The 22,541-nt window shown below is 37.9% G+C and overlaps 1 protein-coding gene across 2 annotated transcripts in view; it reads right to left on the bottom strand.

The window, feature by feature from the left end:
* Positions 1-16,651, bottom strand: part of CHCHD3 (coiled-coil-helix-coiled-coil-helix domain containing 3) — a 267,516-nt gene extending 250,865 nt beyond the window's left edge. Inside the window, exons 1-2 of one of the 2 annotated variants that reach the window (XM_045565239.1) lie at positions 16,351-16,651; positions 5,238-5,325 (exon numbers count right to left, since the gene is read on the bottom strand). In XM_045565239.1, coding sequence (XP_045421195.1) covers positions 5,238-5,325; positions 16,351-16,431 — 169 coding nt within the window. In that variant the 5' untranslated portion in view covers positions 16,432-16,651. The remainder of the gene's footprint in view (positions 1-5,237; positions 5,326-16,350) is intronic. The other variant, XM_045565240.1, reaches the window with a different exon arrangement.
* Positions 16,652-22,541: the final 5,890 nt, after the last annotated feature.

Genomic DNA, 22,541 nt, shown 5'->3' with positions numbered 1-22,541 from the left:
GACTGATGGAACAAACAATGAGTTCTTCAACCATCCATTAAATATAGACTATTTACGGATTCTTTTCAGAACAGAAAATACTGACTGGAGAATTAGATTTAATGCCTTAAATTCAATAGCATTTATGCTTCTTTCTATTAGGAACTGTCAGGCAAATTATCCATTACAGCACACAAAAAAATTATAGAGTTGAGACACTGACATCAACAAAGTTTCATATATTAAAAGTTGGAAACCTAGACATTGCAACTCCCTTCAGTTCTTGTAACTCAAGTCAAAGGAATAAGCACAGCTTGTTTTCTTTGAACTCTCCTTACAGTGTCATATCTAAATGAGCCTTAAAGAGCTGTTTTAAAATAACTAGGAGGGCCAGATTCCAGGAGAAAACTACACAGAACTTATAGATGAATCTGTTTCCCTAAATTGTCTGTTTAGTTTGTGCTGTGCTATTTCCTGCTCAAATTGGTTTCCTACAATTTGTTAAGGCTGCCAAATACCTAGTGATCTCAGTGACATACTTAACACAAATCGGCAAATGTTTCTTATTTTTCACAATGATAAGAAATTTACAGAGAAACTTGCATGGTGAAGATAATAATAAAAGTGAGTTCATTTGTCTTTTTTCCCAGATTCATCATTTTCATCTGGTTAGTGGCTTAGGAAAACAACCAAAAGCCTCCTAATATCATTTCTTATCTGGTTTTTTTCATATTGATTTGGGGACAGTTTCTTCAGCAGTAGGTAGGGTCAAACATGAGAGATCTGACCTCACTATAAGCCACAAAAACTGTAATATCAGGGTGGAAAGGAAAAAATCAATACCCAACATTGATTTTTAAAATCAAAAGATGCAAGATGTTAGTGAAAAGGTAAGTTTATACCTATGTGCAATGGTATCCCCTAATGTCAACCTAAGAAAAAAATTATCTAGTGTAAAACCAAACCAACATAGTTGAGATAATGCAGCAAAGAATTTGAGGCAGCGAGGAAACAGTTAAGTTCTTTAGAGCACATTCATTTATTAAAGTGGCATTACAATCTGCTGTGTGTCACACAGTATATTATTTTGCCCGAACAGCTTTACATGCAAATACTTATTGCAACGAGTCATTGATCTGGTTCAAGGTTTGGCAAAAAATAGTTTTAGTAAAGCCTTCAGAACCCACTTTCTTACTGGATAAAATATATTCTCAAAACTACATACGTGACAAAACTTAGTTCCTATCTACAGAAATACTAGGGCTCTCAGTCCATCAAATACACTGCCCTGTATTCACACATATTAATAGCCTAGGGTGGGTAGGCATCAGAGCCCTATGAGGAAGAAAGCATTTTAATAAATATTAAAAATTCAACTCGCATTTAACATATAATTTACTTGACACTGAAAAAATGTAGAAAAGGCAAGTGACATTTTTATCAATACATTTTTGTAGGCTTGAAAAAGTATTTCATGACACATCTAAATTATAAATCATAAGAAATCTTTTATTGAGTACTAACTAAAACCCCTAAATGAGACACAGTCAGAAGAGAACATAAATTTTGAGGCTTTCTACTTTTATAAACATATTTTTTAAATTCTAAGAAAACTAAACCTTTGGTAATTTATACAATCACAGTCTAATTGCATTCTTAACCCAAAGGCAAGATCATTTCAAAATGGCATGCCAAACCTTACCTCTTTTCCTTAGTTAGGTTGGAATGGGTAAGGGAAATCAGATACTCAAAGAGCCTGTCCTACTATCCTCATTAGGTCTTTTTCACATCATGGTGGTGACAGAAATAAAAATATTTGTGTGGCACAGGGGGCTACCCAGGTGATCCCCAGCTACTCTAAGTCTAAGGACACCCAAAGCACACAGGTTGGGAAGCTATCCTAAAGACCGAAGTAAACAGAGCATACCTCAGGGGAATGTTCCCTGAGGATAATGCTGAGGCGGTTGGGATGTAGAAGGGGCAGGAAACAAGATTTGCAAACACACAAATATACAGAGCCATCTAGCTCCACAACTTCAGGTACGACATCATTAAAATCATCTGATGAAGCCCATGATGGCAAGCACTGGCGTATTCTAGACTAGACCTGTGAAACAGAACTTTCTGCAGTGATAGACATGTTTACATCTGTGTTGTCCAATATGGTAGTCATAAGCCACATGCAGTTATTGAGCATGTAATGTGGCTGGTGCAAATTAGGAGCTGCAATTTTTATTTCGTTTTAATTAATTTTTATCTAATTTTTAATAGCCATATGTGACTAGTGGCTACCATTTATTGAGTGCAGGTCTAGCCTGACCACCAAAACACAAGGTGGCATATCTAAGAGCTTCCAGTGTCCAGGCTGGTCACAGCTGGGCAAGAACCAAAGAGTTCATCAGTCATGTCAAACCTGGAATGGGAAGGTATGGATCCCTTAGCAAAGTCAGAGCTTATGACAATGTCAGGGGCTCGCTCTGCAGACCATATACACCATAAGCAATCACAGAAAGCCTCCCGACCATGCCCACTCTCTCAAAATACTGGATGAAGAAAGCAACCTAAGAAGGAAAACATTTTCACTCCTTCCACTCACTACTGAATGAGAGCCAATATGGGGGAAAGCTAGAAGAACCAACAATCACTTATGACAGGAGGTTCTTTCCTAAGCCCAAGCAGAAAATCACTAAACGGCTGCTTCTTCCCTCCAACTAGTTTCTGTCGCGTCTTTTCTACAAATGAAGCAAGGTGTCACTCAAATGATAATAAAACAGAGTGCCTCACTGCATCTGCTCTGGAGTCAGACAGACTTGAATGTAACTCTCACCTCCATCGCTTACCAGCTCTGTGACTTTGGGCAAGATAATTAATCACTTCAAGTCTCAGTTTCCTTCTATGTAAAATGGATTAATACCCTTTCCTTCCTCATAGGGCTATAAGGATTAAATGAGACTAAGACATACAAGGGATTTAGCAGAGTACCTACCACATAATAAACACACTTAAGTGTCGTCCATCATTATTTCTTCACTATTTCTTTATCATCATATCTCCTTAACACAGAAGGTAGAAAAAAAACCTACCTACAACAAAGTATATTTTAGAACAAATTCCAATTTTAAAAATACCCATACATGAAAAGTTATTCTTAAACCAAAATGCTTCATATATTTGATTTCAGTATCTTCTAGGTTTCTTTTATACTGTGTTTTTACCTTCCTTATAGTCTTGTTATATACTTAGTTGTATCTGCCCAAAACCTCTAAACTCTTTAGAGATCTTTCTCCTATTTTTATGTCCCCTCAAAATACCTAACTTAATTACTTACATAGTAGACATTCAATAAATGTCATGTGAATTAAATTTATAGAGATATCAAGAATGATCAAAAGTAGCTACTGTTAAAATGGATAATGGGATTTGCCCTAAATTAATTCAACAAGCACTTAATAACAGCACTTACTAAGAAGCAGGTAATACGCTAGGAGCTAAGAATTCAGCTGTGAACAAACAGACAAGGGATAAGGTCCCTGGAGCTTGTCTTCTGGAAAAGATAAGAGCAGGGGAAGGGTCATAGGAGATGACAAGTAATGAGATGCTGTTGGACAGGCAGCCAGGGACCAGTCACGGTATGCCCTGGAGGCCAGAGGAAGTAGTTCACCTTACAATATATTCTATGTGCAGGGAGAGCCACCACTGGGACATGATATGAACTGATTTACTTCTGTCAAGATTGTGAAGACCTCTGTGTGCACAGCACAGGGGGACAAGAGTGGATGCAGGGGGCCAGTTAAGAGGCTTCTGCAGAAGGTACAGTAAGAGATAGTGGTTACCTGGATTGGAGTAGGGGAGGAGATGGACTGGAAAGGAATACATTCAGACATGGTCTCGAGACAGAGTTGACAACACTAGTTAACGGCCTGATGTAAGGAGCAAGGAAACGAGGATGAATCCCCAGTCTGGGGCTTGACGACCTGCGCCTTTTACTGGGAAAGATGGAAAGAAGCAGCAAGTCTGGGGAGGAATAAAAAGGTCTGTGACATGTTAAGGAATCTTTTAGTGGGGATTTCAAGCAAATAGTTTATTAAAGTCTGGTGTTTCATGGAAAGGTCAGGGCTAGAGACATAGTTTCAGCAGAGACAGCCATCCATACAATGATTGCAAAGCCATACATTTGGAGATTACTTCATAGGAATCAACAAAGAACCCTGGACTGAGGCAGTAAGGTGGGAGGAAAACCAAGAGTGTGGCTCAGAAGCCAGAGAGGTTTCCAGCAAGGAGCAAGTGCTCACTTTCTATCTAGTATTAACTAACCTATCCTACTAAACAGGAAGCTGCAAAAGGTCAATAACTATTTCTTCTACATCTTGGTACCCTCTGTTCTGAATACACTAAAAGCTCAATTTATTTACTGACAATGTAAGTTGCAGGGAGCTCACAATGGCTCCAAGTGAATAGCATTTGGGCAGCATTTCATCTTTCTCAATTCCACAGTCTATAGCCAGATTTACTCCTTTTTAATAAATATAGGAAAATCTCACTTAGTCCAAAATTAATCATCTCAATTATTTCTTCTTGCCATTTCACAATAAATGGCATGTCTATCTGTCAACTGGGCAGTATCAAGATCAGTGCTGGACTCATAGCAGGTGCTCGGTGAATATTTTTTGGACAGATGGGTGTGTGGAAGAGAAAAAAAGGAAGGGAAACAGTATTGAGTCTCTTATCTCGTATCCAGCAGGACCCACAGATAAAATGAAGCTTAATAATTCTTTATGGATTTCATTTACCACCATATTTTCATCAATAACTAAGATTGACTATGATGAACTAAATCTTTTCTAAACTTAGAAGACATTGATTAGAAAATAAAATCATTTGAAATATTTTCCAATTTGGAAATAGTAAATCTATATATTCTAAGTCAATGTTTTTTATAAATATTTATCCCTAAATTTCTAATATCTCTATAAGCGATCCATTTTACACAAAAAGATATGAAGTAAACTTCCAAAGCCTAGTAAAGGGTTCAGGAGTTTTGATGACAAAATAAAATTTCCAAAGACTGTCGAAAGTAGATTCATTCTTAGTATAAAACATTTTAAAAGAAAACCTGATACTGATTTCTAATATTCCTTATAAAAAGTCAAAGATCCAAATAACAAAAGACAGAAGTGCCTGAGAACTAAACTATTGAGTGAACTTTTTCCACTTATAATTTTTCTACTTAAAACACTAAAATTAAAATTCAGCAATACCTGAGGCACCATAAACACCAGAATACCGAGGAGACTTCGAACCAGATGGAGAGGATTCCTTCATTCGATCAATCACATTTTCCGAAAGCTGAAAAAGCAACATCAAAATAAAATCAATTATAAAAGAACAAGAAAGAAAACCAGTGCAATAACAGTCAAGTAATTTAGTCATCCATATCAATATGTATAATGAATGGCCTAAAGAAATTAGGCTAAATCTAATAGCCATAAAACTAGAAGCAAGTAAGAATAGTTTTAAGATTTCAAGATGCACCCCACAGCACTGCTCCTTTATTTCTTCTAATGCACTGCTAATTGCTCATTATAAATACCCTCAATTTTACACTGTGCACTAAAATGTAATCTCTGAGAAAATGTAAGCCATCCAAACTCCTTCAATTTTCCTCCCCTAATCCTACAAATGTGTCTTAACAGGCCTTAGCTTCTTCCTTCCCTCCAGTCCCAAAAGAAAGTGTTCCTCCCTCACTCCCTCCTGTTCAATGCCAACTATAATATCACACAATCATTCTTTCAACAGATTTTATTATGCACCAACTGTGTGCCAGGAGCTAGGTTAGACTTTGAGTATTCAAAGTCATCAAGTTGCTTAAAGTGGAGTAGAATAAACAGACAACCATTAGGCATTTAAATAAGCTGTGGAGGGTGTTGCTTGCGTGAGTCAGCCTGTAGTGGGGGTACATGGAAACCCTAATGCACAGAGAATGTAGCCAGGCTTTGTGGGTGGGGCTGGAGCAGAGGGTCAGGGAAGACTTAGAAGGCAAGGATGAACAGAAGTTAGGAAGAAAAGCAGTAGGGTAACAGTGCTCCAAGGAGAGGAAAACGCATTAAGTATAGAAAAGAAACAGGGTTTCCCACCATTAGACATCCAAGCGGAGATATCAAGTAGGCAGTTGGCAACAGGGCAGAGGCTCTGAGGACACAGGCCTGCAGGTCTGAGAGTCACCAGCCTCATAGTTACTATCGCATCATCTTCATAGCACTTACCACTATCTGAGGCTTTTTGTTTACTATCTACCTTTCACTAGAAAGCTCCATGAAAGCAAGGACTGACTGTCTTATTACTATATCCCCAGAGTCTAAATAGGCCTGGTTAATTGAAGGTACAAATGGTTAAATGAATGAATTAAACAATATGAATGAATGAATAAAAGAATGGCTGAAGTAAGAAACTGGAGAGGGGGCACAGTGAAAAAGAAGGTGAAGAGGGAAGGTAGAGATTTCAGATTTTGAAGAAACTTAGTAAACCCTTCTATTTAATGAGTTTGAACTTGATCCTGAGGGTACTGGGGCACTACTGAAGGATTTTAAGCAGGGTAATAACATGATCAGATTTACACTTTAGGAAGATCACTCTAGCTAGCTACAGTGCAGAGAACAGATTGGAGAGGGACAAGAACAGAAGCAGAATCCCTGAAGGAGGCTAAAGGACCAATTAAGAAGCTATTAAGCATATGTCCCCACAAAGACTTGCACAAGAATGTTCATAGCAGTATTATTCATAACAGCAAGAGTGGAAACAAACAAATGCCTATCTACTGGCAAATGGATACAAAAGTTTACATATCCATACAATAGAATACAATTCTGCAATAAAGAATAATGAAGTTCTGATTTATGCTACAATATGGATGGACCTAGAAAACATTATGCTAAGTAAAAGAAGCCAAACACAAAGGCCACATATTGTATGATGCTATTTATATGAAATGCCCAGAAAAAGCAACCCTACAGAGAGAGTAGATAAGTGGTTGCTTAGGGCTGGAGTGGGAATAGGGATTAACTGCAAATGGGCAAGAGAGATCTTACTGGGATGATTAAAACATTCTAAAACTTGATTATAGTAATGGTTGTACAACTCAGTACATTCATTAAAAAGTGTTGAATTGTACACTTAAAACAAGTGAATTTCATGGCATGTAAATTAATCTACAATAAAGTTGTTTGTTTGTTTTTTTTAAGAAAAAAAAAAAACCTATTACGGTAATCCAGGGGAGAACACCTTCAAAAGATATTTAGAATCTAAAATAGCTAACATTCACTGACTGTTTATTATGCTCCAGGCACTATACTAAGCTAGGCATGTCACTCATTTAATCTTTAATACTTTCATTATCTCTATTTTATAGGCAAGGAAACTGAAGCATAGCCAGATTAAATAACTTGCCCTGTATCATACATTTTATCAGTAGCAGAGCAAGGATGCAATCCCAGGAAACCTGAGCCTCAAGGTCACTCTGACTAGATTGTACGTGTCTGACTAGATGTGGGAGTAAAGCAGAAGCCATCAAGAAGGGCCCCAGGGTTTCCAGGTCAAGTAACTGTGGTCCCCGCCCCCTGCTCCTGGATCAAGGACCTTCTTGCAATTTCCACTTCAACTCACCACTGGCTGGCTTTTTACCCCCACTGCAACAGTGAAAGTATCTGGTAAAAGTCACCGATGGCCAAATAAATAACTTTCTATATTTATATAAATGAATATATTTTATATAAATATAAAGCACCTTATTCGTATGGCTTCCCTTTAGCATCTAACACCTTTGGTCACTCCCCTCTTCTGGAAACCCCTCCCTTGGCTTTTCAGACATCCCACTGTCCTGGTTCTCCTAGGACTCCGGCCATGTCTTTTCTCTTTTGCAGACTTCCCCTCTCCTGCCTACCATTATATGCTAAACTGCCCCACATGCTGTTTTTGTCCTTATTCTCTTCTCAGTCTATGTGCTCTAGTTGGTACTCTCATCCAATCTCTTGATTTCTAATTGCTGTTGGTAAATTAATGAATTCTAAATCCCTTATCTTCAGCCCTAGACCTGTATCCCAGAAGACAGACCTACATATTGAATTGTCTAATGAACACCTTCCCTTGGACAGACCGGAAGCACCTCATGTCCAATGTGTCCAAAATTGAATTTGTTTGCCAAAAATCTTTTCTTTCTCCCATTTTCCTTACCTCATTAATGACAACACCTACACCCAACTTCCTACATTAGAACATAGGACTTGTCCTTAACTCTTCTCTCATTTCTTAGCCATGACTTCCTCAATCTCTCAGTTTTTAATGAATTCATCATTTCTGCAGCCATCCCATTTCTCTTGCCCTAATTCCTGGTACCATTAATAATCCTCCTAAAATGCAAATCTGATCATGGTAACTCCCTGCTTCAAATTCTTCAATAGCTACCTTCTGTTGACAGGACAGTCCGGATGCTTTTGTACGGCACTGAAGAATTAATTATTCATTATTTGGTGATGGCCTAACTCTCCAACCTCAACTTCCACCGTCTGCACCTTAATACTTCATACCCTGTTCTACACCCATACGTGGCTACTTGTTTGTCACCATCTCTTTGCCTTTACACTCGTGCCTACATTGCCTTCTTTCCTGACCCACCTTGGGAGACAGCCACCTTTCAAGATCCAGTTCAAACATCCAAAAGTCTTCACTGACCAAACCAGTCCCCCATTCCACTCCAACCCTGTCTAGCGCTACCCTTCCTTGTGCCCGCTGCACCTTGCACAAACCTCCAACACAGGACTACAATGAAAGAATAAGTATTTGCCTTTCTTCATTTCCAAGAGATTGTGAGCTCCTATATGTTAATGAGTCATTCATTCAACAAAGGTTTCCTAGGCCAGGCACGGATCAAGGCCCTGTGATACATCAGTGAACGAAACAGTTTGTAGCTGAACAGTTACTTTTATCTCAGGGCCCAGAGCAGAATTGAGGTGAGATGGCAAAGGGAAAGACCACAGCTCAAAAGTTATGCTTTGAAGGAAAAACCTCCCTTCTTGGAAGACAAGTGGAAAAAAGAAGGGGGAGTGCCAAGGGCCTTGCTATTTGAAATGCCAGGGCCAGCTGCATCTTTTCTAATAATTGACAGCCACTGGGAATGTTGCTGAAACTCATCTGCAAAGCTGAGATACAGCTTAGAAAAAACCCTGTAAGACTGACCCCCATCCCCTCAATTTACAGGTGAGAAAAAAAGAGACCCTGAGTAATGTCCACTTACTGGTACCAGTAAGAGAAGTAGTAACCCCCAAACTCCAGTCCAATGTTCCACTATTAAACCTAACACTCCTTCAATCCCATGTATATAATAAAAAATATATCACTTCCTCTTAAAGGGATAAAATGAGCCTTCATTTTAGAAACTTGAAGCTATTTTATTCTAGCAAATCTCTTCCAAAAAAAAAAAAGCCATTTTAACTGATATATAATATAAAAAACTCATTTAACTTATATAAACTACATATTATATTTAATATACATTAATATAGTATGTTAAATTTACTAATGTTTAACACTATATATTACATATTACATACATGCTATGTATTCTATACTATTATATACAACATACACTGTTACATATACAATAGAACTTATGTGTATAAAGCTAATTAAGCTTATAATTTTTATATATGTAATTATATTTTATATTTTAATTTATATTTCTATATTTCAGGCTAAAGTCAAAGAACTACACTAAAAACATATTCTACCTAATCAGAAAGTGAATGTGTTTGCTAAAAATCAAGTGTTAGCTATAAACTTTCACCAGTATTGGAGACAAGCCACCCTTTCCTCTAAATATTATTTCCTCTATTTCTCATCCAAATTCATACCTTGCTACTATCTATTGCAACTTTTATAATAACTGGTACAAAAAAATCCTTCCAATCCCCAAAGCAGCCTCAAAAATACCAGCCCTCGGGAGAGTTTTAGAAAAGGTGGCCCAGAATGCAGGAAAACGCATGGCCACCTACTAGCTATGTAAGCCAAGGGAAGTCACCTCAATGGGCCTCACTTCCCTCATCTGAAAAATAAAAATATTTACCCCCAGGGGTTATGAGGATGATTATAGTTTATGCCACATAAACTATAATTGGCTATACAAATATTTGATAAAGCTATTACCCATCCAACTCCAGCCTTGGGGACTTTGATTTTTCTTTCATTTTGGTTCACTCTCATCAGCTGGGCCTGAGCTTGTAGGGGGCTCCTTCTACACACAGTGCAGGAGGACTAGGCCTATAGCTTTCGAAGACAGCAGGTGCCAAAGTCCTGGTATGCATACATAAGGAGCTTATTTATCTCTATCTACACTATTTAGGTATTAAGGGTGGAATGTTCCTTTCAACTGAATCACTAATTGTTTCTTGTTAACTTTTATTTTTTTGTGGCTTCTCTGATGCCTCAGAATTTGCTACTTACAGTCAGATTCTAACATCAGTTCAAACCATTTCCCAATGCAGTCTTTGGTTATAGATCAGTAAATTTATAAGCATGTCATCCAAAGGAGCACATGATAAACGTATTGTAGGGTTGATAAACATATGGTAAGGTTGCCTTATTGAAAGTCAACCTTCCTTCTTCCTTACAATTATTCAGCAACTATATATATCCTTGGGCCCTTCCAAAGGAGCACCCGTGGCAGTTCACAGTTGCGACTCTGCTGACTCAGAGACCCTATCCCCACTCTGTTCATAGCTATGTTACTACAAGGCAATAGTTTTGCCGTTATCGTTTGTATTGCAAGTTAACACTGTCTGAGCTGACCTTCCAGTTGCAGTAGTAAGTTCAGACCTGCACATTCAGTGATCTCTGAACAGAGGTTCACTTGTAAGGCAGGTGACAAGATTTAGAGATGCTGGCCGGGGTTTACACAAAATCTGTAGCTGCAGAGTAACTGTTCTTTGTGATGAAACCTGACCCAAAACAGGGATCAACGGTACAACATAAGCTTCTGCAAGAGCTGGATAAGCAGTCTCTGTGTAACAAGCAACTTCTGCCAAAAACACATCTCTCCTTCATTAGGGCACTTCTTTTAGAAGAGCCTTTTCCGATTCACTAATCTATATCTACTGTACCTGCTTTCCAGCCTCTCTGCAATCTCCATCAAGGCAAATACCAAGTGTAATTTACAGAAATTATATGTAGCAAAGAATGGTGAAATAACCCACATACACATTAACGTTAGGAATTACATCCTGAGGTCTAAGGATTCAGCAGTCCATGGATCAATTCCTCAATTTTATGCAAAACTGCCTGCCTATTGCATTGTTCTGAGCGGAGTCCACAGCTTACAGATTCACAGTGGTCTATGAACTAAAAGAAGTTAAGAACCACTGTTCTACCATAAAAGGCAATCAAGAGAAGCAGGCCTGACGACATTCAGTTGCCTCACCTTGACTATCCACCCTAGTCTCTATTGCTCCTAAAGACAAATTTAATCAAATGGACCTTGCTAAGTTTAAATTTATACTACTCACCACACGAATGCATTCCAGAGAGAGGAAAAGATGTGTGTCATCTTCTGCAGTCTTCCCACTCATCTCTTCCTATCCACCTTGTTTGATCTTACCCAAAATTAGTACAAACATACCACTCACCAATCCAGAAGCCAGTATTTTCTCAGAAACAGGACACTGGGTGAGATGGATAAAGTATTTCTACTCCCAAAGAATAGAGTAAAAGGAGGGGAACTCTTAAGGGGCCCTCCTCTAAGAAGTTAGGAACCATATGAGACAGAAATAAATCAGAACCCCCCCCCACTCCCATAATACTTTCTATCTTCTTCCAGATATGTCTTATCAAATATTAAAGAACTCAGACCCATTTTTCTCTGTTGGTCTTCTTTCCACATAGTATAGGTTATTTTCTGTGTGAGTATTGATTTGCTTTTCAACTACCTTTTTAAGACTTAGGCTCCAAAAACTGCCATTATTATTTGGGCGAAATTACTCCTAAATACTTACTTAAGGGCATGGAGGAAAGGGGAAGTGCCATACACACATTGACACATACAAAATATGTAATTCTTAGCTTATGTTTGTATTTGTCACTTATGTTTCTTTGCATTTGTCATTAGTTGAAACCATAACTTATGTCTTTATAAAATCCTAGAAAGCTTCAGATATTTAATAGTACTCTGCCCAAGAGATCCATGGAATCTAAAGTTGAAAGAGACCAATTATCTAGTAGTTAACTAAATCACTTGGACATTCATCAACATTCCCAATGGCTAACACAATTTGTAGCCTCTGCTAACCTACTCTCTCCAGAAACCTAAATAACACATCACATTAAGTAACCTCTTCATTTAGGGTCCCTCAACTGCCAACACTTCCCAAAGCATGAGCTGTGTTCCATGTAAGTATCCATACTGTCATAACTGGCTCCTGTGAATTTCAGCTTGCAACTTCAAGGCCAGCTGCGGACATTCATGTATGCCTGGAAAGCATGATAAACATTACTTTGAACATGATACTCATTGAAGTTGACATTCACTCTAGAAGAGTTCACTCACTGCTTTGACGTTTCAGATAAACTTGCAAAAGATTGAGTCGTAAGCACACTTTCCAAGCAGGCACAGCAGGTGCTCACAAAAATCCTATCAAGCACATGTAATATGAGTAATGAAAATGCTCGGTCTTTCTTTCACTAGAAATTTATTTTAGGCCTGGAGAGGAGGGCAAGGCAAGAGGGTGACCTTTCATGCAACCCGTATGAGTAGTTTCAGATTCAAAGTTGGAATCAGGTGTAAGAATACAGGTTAGTTTATGGAAGAGGGGAGAAAAGCTATCAATTGCTAAGGATAAAGGAAAAAAACAAGACCCTAAAAATACCATGAAAATAACATTTGAAGTTTAAAGAAGAAACTTTAAACTTAAAACAAGTAGGTCCCTTAATTGCTGGCTGTTAAGGACCTTAACAACAAAAATACAGAAAAATATGGTCTATTAATGAACTCAGCCTAGTCACTGAAAGCCTTATGTTGCTCACTAAATGTTATTGTTTATATGTTAAGATATGTGGTGATGAAATTACAGATGCTCCTCAATTTATGATGGGGTTGATGTGTTTATCCAGACATAATCTCATCGTAAGTTGAGGAGCATACTGAATGCATATAGTTTTTCCACAATTGTAAATTAGGTGGAAAATTGTAAGTTGAACCATCATAAGTCCCATTGTAAGGACACCATCTGTACCATCCTTCTCATAGAACAGAACACAAAACTGGTTTTCCAGCAATGTTTGACTCCATTGAATCATTGGTACACTCTCATTTTTTACAACTGTTGACATAAATATTAGACAATTGAGCAAAGTTGTAAAGGCTTCTTCAGCCAAATTCAACTAGCCTATCTACAGTTCACAACTGAAGTTTGGACCTTATTAGCACCATGTTTTAACGACCTGAGCTTAAACACTTACTGAGAATGTTGTTCCTTATATTTCCGCATGCCTCAGAAGGAAACAAGATTACTGTTTCAAGCCAAGAAAAATATAAAAAAATCTAGAAAAGACCTAGACAAAAAAAAAAAAACACCAGGCAAATAGGGTAGACCCCAGGACTCCCATCTCCCAGTCCATACCCCTTTAGGTACACCTGTGGGTACATAACAGGCTCTTATTTTTATCTAATTATTTTAAATTCATATAAGTTTATGTATCCATTCTCTTGAACAGCTGTAATAACAGCTACTACTCACAAGTGCAAACACCGTCAAAGTACTTGGCACTGTACTAGATGGTTACATAAAGTCAAATTCTCACAAGTAGTTTGCACCATCCAGATATACTGAATAAGGAAAAACACAATCAAAAGTGACTTGTCCAGAGCCACACAGTTAGTGAGAGGCAGAGCTAGACTCCAAATCCAGGTCTGCTTGGTTCTAAAGCACATGCTCTTTCCACTACACTGCATAACACTTTCAAAGAATCCTAGAATTTTTAGATATGAAGGGAACCCTATCATAATAATGGCTGCCTTTTATTGACAATCTCCAACGTGCCAGGTGCTTTAAATACCTTACCTCGTCTTCTTGCCACAACCAATCAAGGGAAGTGATGGTATTACCCTTTACGAATAAGGACTTATTACCAGAGAAGTGATTTGTCCAAGGCCACAAGCTAATAAACACCTGAGATTTAAACTGAAGTCTGTTTAATTCAAGCCAACAAAAATATTAAAAACAACTGAAAAACATCTACCAAAGACCAAGACAAAAATCACAGGCAATCAAGGAACACCGCAGGCTAATTAATATCCAACCTGGGATTTAAACTGAGGTCTGTTTAATTCCAAGTTGATTTTTTTGACCATGACCTCAAAGAAATGAGAATGACTTCTGTGTACTCAACAATTCAACAGCATGCCACTTTTGGAAGAAACTGCAGTGGCTTACAAGAAACTTACAGTGCCACTTGTCTCACAGGATTTCAGAACTGGAAAAGATTAGAGATCTGAGAGAGGTACTCAGCTCCATTATTTTGCAGATGAGAAAACTAAAGCTCAGGGATTGCAAATCATCCTTGAAAAAGGATTTGAAGCAACAGTGCAAGGGCATTCTAGGTGAAGGGTATATTCTGAAGAAAAGCATAGAGGTCAAAATGAGCATGGTGTGTGCTTAATTTGCAACAATATAGGTAGAATGCACCATATGAGAAAGAAGAAAAATGAACAATGCTTCACTCAAGTTGTGTGGTCAAAGGGCATAGTTTCTTTCTTAAAAAAATTATTCAAAAAGGTTTTTTGGACAATCTTTCCATTTTAATGGAATACATTTCCATATCCCTATTGTCATACTTATCCTACTCAATATTATCTAATATTTGATATGAATCTTTGTGCTGTGGCCAAATTCTCTCTTTTGTTTGCTGTCATCACTGTGTGTACTAGACTATGAGAACATGGATTTATGCATTTTTCTAGCCAATGTCTTCTCACCCTAAACTTATTTTGATTTTTTTTAAATTCTTTTTCACCCTCTGGTGTGGTACACTCAAGGCCTAAAGGAAAAATTTTTTAAATCTCTGCATAAAACTCGAAGTTTACAGTAATTTTTATTTTACTCCAAAGAGTATCCATTAAACCACAATAACGCAAAGAATACAGACTCAGATACTTTATTACAAAATGTAATACTACTGTTAATTAATATGCTATAAAGAAATGCTGATCACAGACCAAGAATTGAATTCAACAGTCTGAGTTTCTATAAAGAAAACTTTAATAAATTCTTCTCAAGGTAACAATGTCAGAGGAAAACGTTTTTAAACACGTTGAATAGTTAAAAAGTTTCATTTCCTAATAACAAATGCTCAAAGTAATTTACAAATTTAACTTATTTATGCTGGTTGTATAATTAAAGAGGAAGAAAAATAAAAAGTATTGTAAAACTTTCTGAAGTCAAAATTGTTTTATTTACTAGTTTCAGGCATCATACTTCCAAAAATGTGAGGCTCCAAATTCAGGTGCAGCGGAGACTGTGTTAATGAAGTTAGTGCTGGTTTACTGACACCCTAGAGAAAAACCAAGTTTTCAGTTTATGTATCAGTACATGCAGAAGGTGTAAAAAAGTTCTCTAGGGCGTTGGTCAGAACTGACTATATTATTTCTACTGGTCCGAAAAATTGCAAACCTATCTCAGCCTCTATCAGACTGGCAGACACTAGTCCTGAAGCAACTGGGCCTAGTACAAAATTTGGGCGCAGCAGGCCACAGACGAGGAGCCTGGGAATGAGGAGATATCAAGTGAAAGTCAAAGAGGGAGAAGCCAGAAGCCACCCCAGGGAGGCCAGAAAACAGTGTAGGGGCGGGGATGGGGAGGGGTGGCATATCAGAGGGAGAGCACTAAATGACAGAGAGCAAAGAAAAGCATTCCTTAAAATGCCAATTCACCCTAACAGAGATGATGTGGGCAATGAAAAAGTAGGGTCTGGGTCTTGAACCCAGAAGACAAGACCCATTTCACAGATAGGTGCAGTGAGACAGGGGTGCTAATAAAGTCCTGCAACTGGTGAACAGTACAGTTAGGAGTAGACTCGGAGCCCCTGGAGGGTCTAATTCAATCTGGCATCTCTCACCCGCCCCAGAACACTGCCTAGCACTTGGCACACAACCAGGAACCCTTTCTGAATGAATGTTCCAAGTCTTGAAACTCTGGGCTTCTTTCCAGACACCTGGGCTTCTGGCCGAACACTGAGGGCCGGACAGGAGAAACCAGGCTGAGCGGGTCCCGAGAAGATCGGGGGTTTGGGGTCTGAGTCTGGGTACTGGCCCCCCGCCCGCCCGCTGGCACTCACCCGGATGCCCTTCACCACGGTGATGTTCTCATTCTCGTCCGCCTCAAAGGTGACCCGACGGGTGCTGGAGGTCCCGCCCATGGCTCCCGCTCCTGCCCCCGCAGGGACCTAGTGCAGACCTACGAGCGCCTCAGAGCCCCCGCGCACACACGCGCGTGGAGGCGCCGGGATGATTTCCCTGCACAGCGGGAGCAAGGCCACGACCCCAGATGCAAGGAGAACGCGCTGGTCTTGAGCTCCCGCCTCCTCCGGTCACACATTACAACAAAGACGCCTTGGGTTGGTCGGGGCTGAAAACTGCCCGCCTTCTACTAAGGGCGGGCGCTCAGATTGGTTGGCCGGGACCCGGATGCTATGGCAACAGGTGCTGTCTGACAAGATTTCCGGAGCCCCAGTGTGCAGTGGGAATTGTAGTCTTGATCTGGCACGATGGGCTCTGGGACCTTCTCGCCATACTCCTGGGATGGCGTGGGGAGCATGGCATTCTGGGAGTTGTGGTGTTGACACCCGAAAGGCTTCTAACTGGGCAACTTTCAAGGAAGTTCACTCCTCCAACAAACATGCTATGAAGATGTTATTCTAGAAATTTAGGCCAGTAAGTTAAAGGACACAATCTTGTAACCAAAATGTTTGTACCCCCATATTCTGAAATTTAAAAAAAAGAAAAAACTAATTAATTCATTAATTTAAAAAAAAAAGATACAATCTCTCTCTTAGAGGAACTCACAGTTTAATGAGGGGGATGCACTGTCCTAATGAAGCCAATCCTAGAGTCGTATATACAAATCCCTGACCCACAACTTAGTAAGGACTATTTCTGAGGATTTTGAGAAATGCATCATTAGGCGATTTCATCATTGTGCAAATGTCACAGAGTGTACTTACACAAACCCAGACGGTATGGCCTGCTACACATCTAGGCTACGTGGTATAGCCTCTTGCTCCTACGCTACAAATCCGCACAGGTTACTGTACTGAATGCTGTGGTAAGTATTTACGTGTCTAAACATAGAAAAGGTACAGTAAAAATATGGTATTAAAGATAAAATATGGTATGCCTATTTAGGACACCTACCATAAATGGAGTTTCCAGAACTGGAAGTTGCTCTAAGTGAGTCAGTGAGTGAGTGGTGAGTAAATGTGAAGACTTACGACATTGCTGTATGTTACAGTGGACTTTATAAACACTGTACACTTAGGCTACACTAAATTTTTTTTAATATTTTCTTTCTTCAATAATAAATTAACCTTAGCTTACAGTAACATTTTTACTTTATAAACTTTTAAGTTTTTTAATTTTTTTCCTTTTTTACTTTTTAAACTCGTTTGTTAAAAACTAAAACATAAACACACACTTAGCTTAGAGCTACTGAGGGTCAGGATCATCAATATCACTGTATTTCACCTCCACATCTGGTCTTCAGGGGCAATAACACATGTGGAGCTGTCGTCTCCTACAACAACAATGCTTTATTCTGGACTACCTCCTGAAGGACCTGCCTGAGGCTGTTTTACAGTTACCTTTCTTTTATAAGTAGAAGGAGTATACTCTAAAATAATGATAAAAAGTACAGTAAATACTGGATGATAAGAATTTTTTAGCTCCATTATAATCTTAAGAGACCACTGCCATATATGCAATCCATCACTGATGAAAACATCATTATGTGGTACATAACTGTATTTTAGTTTTAGCCATTAAAAACAACAACAACAAAACTACATTTGGTCTATGTTCCTATCTCATGAACTATGTACTTGTTTTATTTCTTTTTGTAAAGTAAAATTTTAAATATTTTAAACATTGTGGTTTTCAAACATGCATATGAGAAAACACAGAAAATAAATTATTTGCACTGGCCAGGCACAGTAGCTCATGCCTGTAATCTCCACATTTTGAGAATATAATATAAGTTGAAAATCAGTACGGAGTAAAATATATTCTCATAACTACAAAACAATATAGTACAATTTAGATGTATATATGTTGAAAAGAACAACATGATGAGATGTAATCAATACTCTGCTACTGACCAAGAATTTAGAGATGATAAAGACATAGTTTATGCCCTAAAGATTCTTACAGTAATAAATCAGCAAGATGGTAGCTTGAGGCCAGGAGTTTGAGACCAGACTGAGCAACCTAGTGAGACCCCATCTCTACAAAAAATGTAAAATTTAGCTTGGTGCTGTGGTACACACTTGTAGTCCCAGCTACTCTGGAGACTGAGGCAGGAGGATCACTTGAGCCCACAATTTGACGTTACAGTGAGCTGTGATCATACCACTATACTCCAGCCTAGGTGACAGAGTGAGACTCCATCTCTAAAAAAATTAAAAAATAAAAAATTATTTGCACCAAGCTTGCAGAGTGTTCACTTCCCACATTTGTGTCTCTTTCAACTTCAGTTACATAAGTTACACCATAATAAAGTTAGGCAGAGAAAAGTTAAGTAATTGCCAAAGATTGCATAAATTTGTGGAGGAATTAAAACCACATGTCAAAGTTAAGATGATCTATTGTGGAAAGTTTTTAATTCAATATTTCACCTCTGCAGGACCAGTAAATGATTTTCAGGTTATCCATGTATATATTAATATTTATTTTTTTGCTAACCACTGTTACACATATGTTTAGTCATATCACCTTAGTCTTACAGGGATAGATGTATTCACATTAGAAATCAGGTTAATGACAATACTATCTTCAGTTAATCCCTCTCAACATTAAAAGCAGCAGGCCACAACACACAGTGGCATCCTCTTATGCCAAGTGCATCCACAACAATGCAGTAACATTTTTGAGCTTCAACTATGTGCTGATTTATTACTGTAAGAATCTTTAGGGCATAAACTATGTCTTTATCATCTCTAAATTCTTGGTCAGTAGCAGAGTATTGATTACATCTCATCATGTTGTTCTTTTCAACATATATCCATCTAAATTGTACTATATTATTTTGTAGTTATGAGAATACATTTTACTCTGTACTGATTCTCAACTTATATATTTAAATATTTCTTCTACAGGGAACTAAAACTCCCAGGAATTATGTCTTTCGTTTTTGGGGTATCTCCCCCTCCACAAAAACACCCTCACTTATTACCCCAATATATAGCACATGTTGGAGGTTCTACATAAAACAGATACTCAATAAATGCTTACCAAAATAACTAATTACAAAGAAAGTGTTTCTTGGAGAGAGTAGAGAGATGAAAGAACCACTAATTACGTTGAATATATTTATCTCCTTAAAATATTAAATGTCTTCTTTCAACTTATTTATTAAACATATTAAGTTGACAAATATATTAAAGTTGACAAATATATATTAAAATTGACAGATATATTAAAGATGACAAAGGCTAAGATTAAGAAGTAGTGGGGTGCATTCACTTTTATGATACAAAAACATGTAAGTGGTCTTATCAGGTATACAATCTAAAAATACTTTAGAATTTCTAGCCCACTACAACCAACAATATTATGAAGACACCTTCTGAGTTAAAAAAGAATACATCTCATTCTTGGGAAAATGCATCCTATAACAATATTCTCTATGTCAATTTCAAGGCCAGTCATGTCTACAGCCCGTTCCTGAGCTACCCAGAACATATGGCTTCTCTTTCTGTCTGTCTACAGCTTATCAGTGGTCATCTAACCCAAATGCAACATTTACTAGCCAGAGACCTATGAGTTAGAATGTAAAGCTTTGCCCAGACAAAAACAATAGCTAACACTCGAGCCACTCAGATTCTCTCTGTCTTTCTCCCTTTTCTCTGTCTCTGTATCACTTTCTCAGATTTAAACTTGAGAATTTGGAGCATACAAGAAGACAGCAAAAAGAGAAGCTGCGATACTCAGTACAAACCATGAAACATTATGGCAAAGTAAAGCTAGGTAGAAGAAACTGCAAGAAGAATAAAAAGCATCCAGATTGGGAAAAGAAAGAAGTACAACTATGTTCACCATAGACATGATCTTATATATAGAAAAATCTTAAGGAATCCACTAAAAAAATTAGAACGAATTTTTTAAAAGTTCAGCAAGGTTGTGAGATATAAGATCAACATCTAAAAAATCAACTGTAGGCCTCTTGTTACAACAGGGGCCTGTTTGTCATCTGTGAAGAATATATTTTGCTCTTGCTCTATAAACCTATCTTGCTCTTCCTCAATAAACCTCATTTCCATGCTTAGAAAAAAATTAAAAATAAATAAATAAATAATCAATTTTATTTCTATACAGTAGCAATTAACAAACCAAAAATGAAAGAAAGAAAACAATTCCATTTGTAATAACATCAGAAACAACTCAAATGTCCATTAACTGATGAATGGATTAAAAAAACATGATATATCCAGACAATGGAATGTTGTTGAGCAATGAAAGGAACAAAGAACTGACTTATGCTACAATGTGGATGAACCTCAAAAACTTTATGCCAAGCAAAAGAAACTAGACACACAAAACCATATATTGTATGATTCCATCTAAATGAAATCTTCAGAATAGGCAAATCTATAGAAAACAGAAGTAGATTAGGCTTAGCGGGGATGAGAAGGGGAGTGACTTCTAATTGGTACAGGATTTCTTTTTTAGGGGCTGATTAAAATGTCCTAAAATTAGATTATGGTGATGGTTGCACACCTCTACAATATACTAAAACTCATTGAATTGTACACCTGAAATGAATGATCTTTATGACATATAAATTACATATCAATAAAGCTATTAAAGAATATACAGTTATCCAAACATGATAGAAATTGATTTATCACTTATTAAAGTCCAAAATAGGTTTTTAAGGAAAGGAAAAAGGAAGAAAAGAAACTGAGAAGGTTTTGAGGTAGTAAAATATAAGCCAATTAAAAGGCAGACTGGCAGAAATCAGACCCTCAAAAATTTGCTTAGTCCCACAAATACAGAGCACTGAAGCAGAGACCCACCCACAACTTCAGAAGCTTCTAGAGTTGCCTAGGATTCAGAAGGGCCTCCCAACTGTAGTCTTTATCTTTATAACAGCTGGCTCTATCAAAGTTCCTGGTCTTCCTGAAGCCCAGCTATGCAATGTTTACTGGGTTCTGTGGCACATATAGCCTTACCAAAAAATCTTCCTTATCACACAAGCCTACCCAGATATCAACAGTAATACAACATATTTTCTTCAGTCTCCACCAAAGAAGCCAGTACTCTAAGTAAAGATATTGGATGTCAACAGTTTACTTTGATGCAGAGCTGAGAACTGAGCAGTAGTTTGGTTCTTCACAAATCTTAGCTTGGTCATTAAGCAACAGTACCTTCCAACTCCTTCATTCTGTGGGATTTGTAATTTTCCCACCATGTCAAACCTTGGAAGGAAGGAAGGAAGGGAGGGAGGGAGGGAGGGAGGAAGGAAGGAAAATTCCAATCATCCCCACTGAGACTCCTTCCCTGAAAAAAATCCACCTAGACTTCCAAAGCACTCAAACAAAATTCCAGAAGTTTGAAAGTAAGAAGAAGGTTTGCACTATATACTCTGATTTTTCAATCCCAACTTTAAACAAAAAGTTGCAAAAGGCAAAGTCCTTCTGCCATTCCTTCACACATCACTTGACTGTCCCTACTATACTGCTTTACTGGATAGGAGTGTAGGAAGAGATGGATGAGGCAGGAGAGGTAAAAACAGGAAGAACGTGCCATAGGATGATGTGGTATTGGGGAGAAAAGAGACCTGTTCAGGGTCCCCAGCTAGAAGCTAATCAGTGTGTTGTTCATCGCAGCCCTCTCCCCAGCTCTTCTGAGTGGCAGAGCACTCAGATTCTATGACCTGTGCCAAAATAGAATATAGATACAGTAATCACATTTTCTGAGCTAAAAATTAGAGCAATTGCTCTACTACTTGTGTACTTGTAGAACAATAAGATCGGTCCTTGAAATCAGGATCATCCTAGAAAATCTAGGACATACAGCTGCTATAGTTATAGCAAACCAATTAAAATCACTGAAAAGTGCTTCATGTGTAGTGCAATCAATATGAAGACATTCTGAAAATATGGACTAAGACATATTTGACGAGCCATAACAGAATATCAGCTTTAAAACTTTTTCCACCAATTATTGTATGTAGAATTATATAAAAACAATGAGGTCCTAAAACAGTAAATGTGCGGGTGTGTATGTGTGTGTGTATGTGTACACACGTGCTTAT

This window comes from Lemur catta, chromosome 11 (genome assembly GCF_020740605.2).
Source record: "Lemur catta isolate mLemCat1 chromosome 11, mLemCat1.pri, whole genome shotgun sequence".
NCBI classification, from domain to species: domain Eukaryota; kingdom Metazoa; phylum Chordata; class Mammalia; order Primates; family Lemuridae; genus Lemur; species Lemur catta.
The sequence above is the reverse complement of the archived record's forward strand: the minus strand, read 5'-3'. Positions and strand labels throughout refer to the sequence as shown.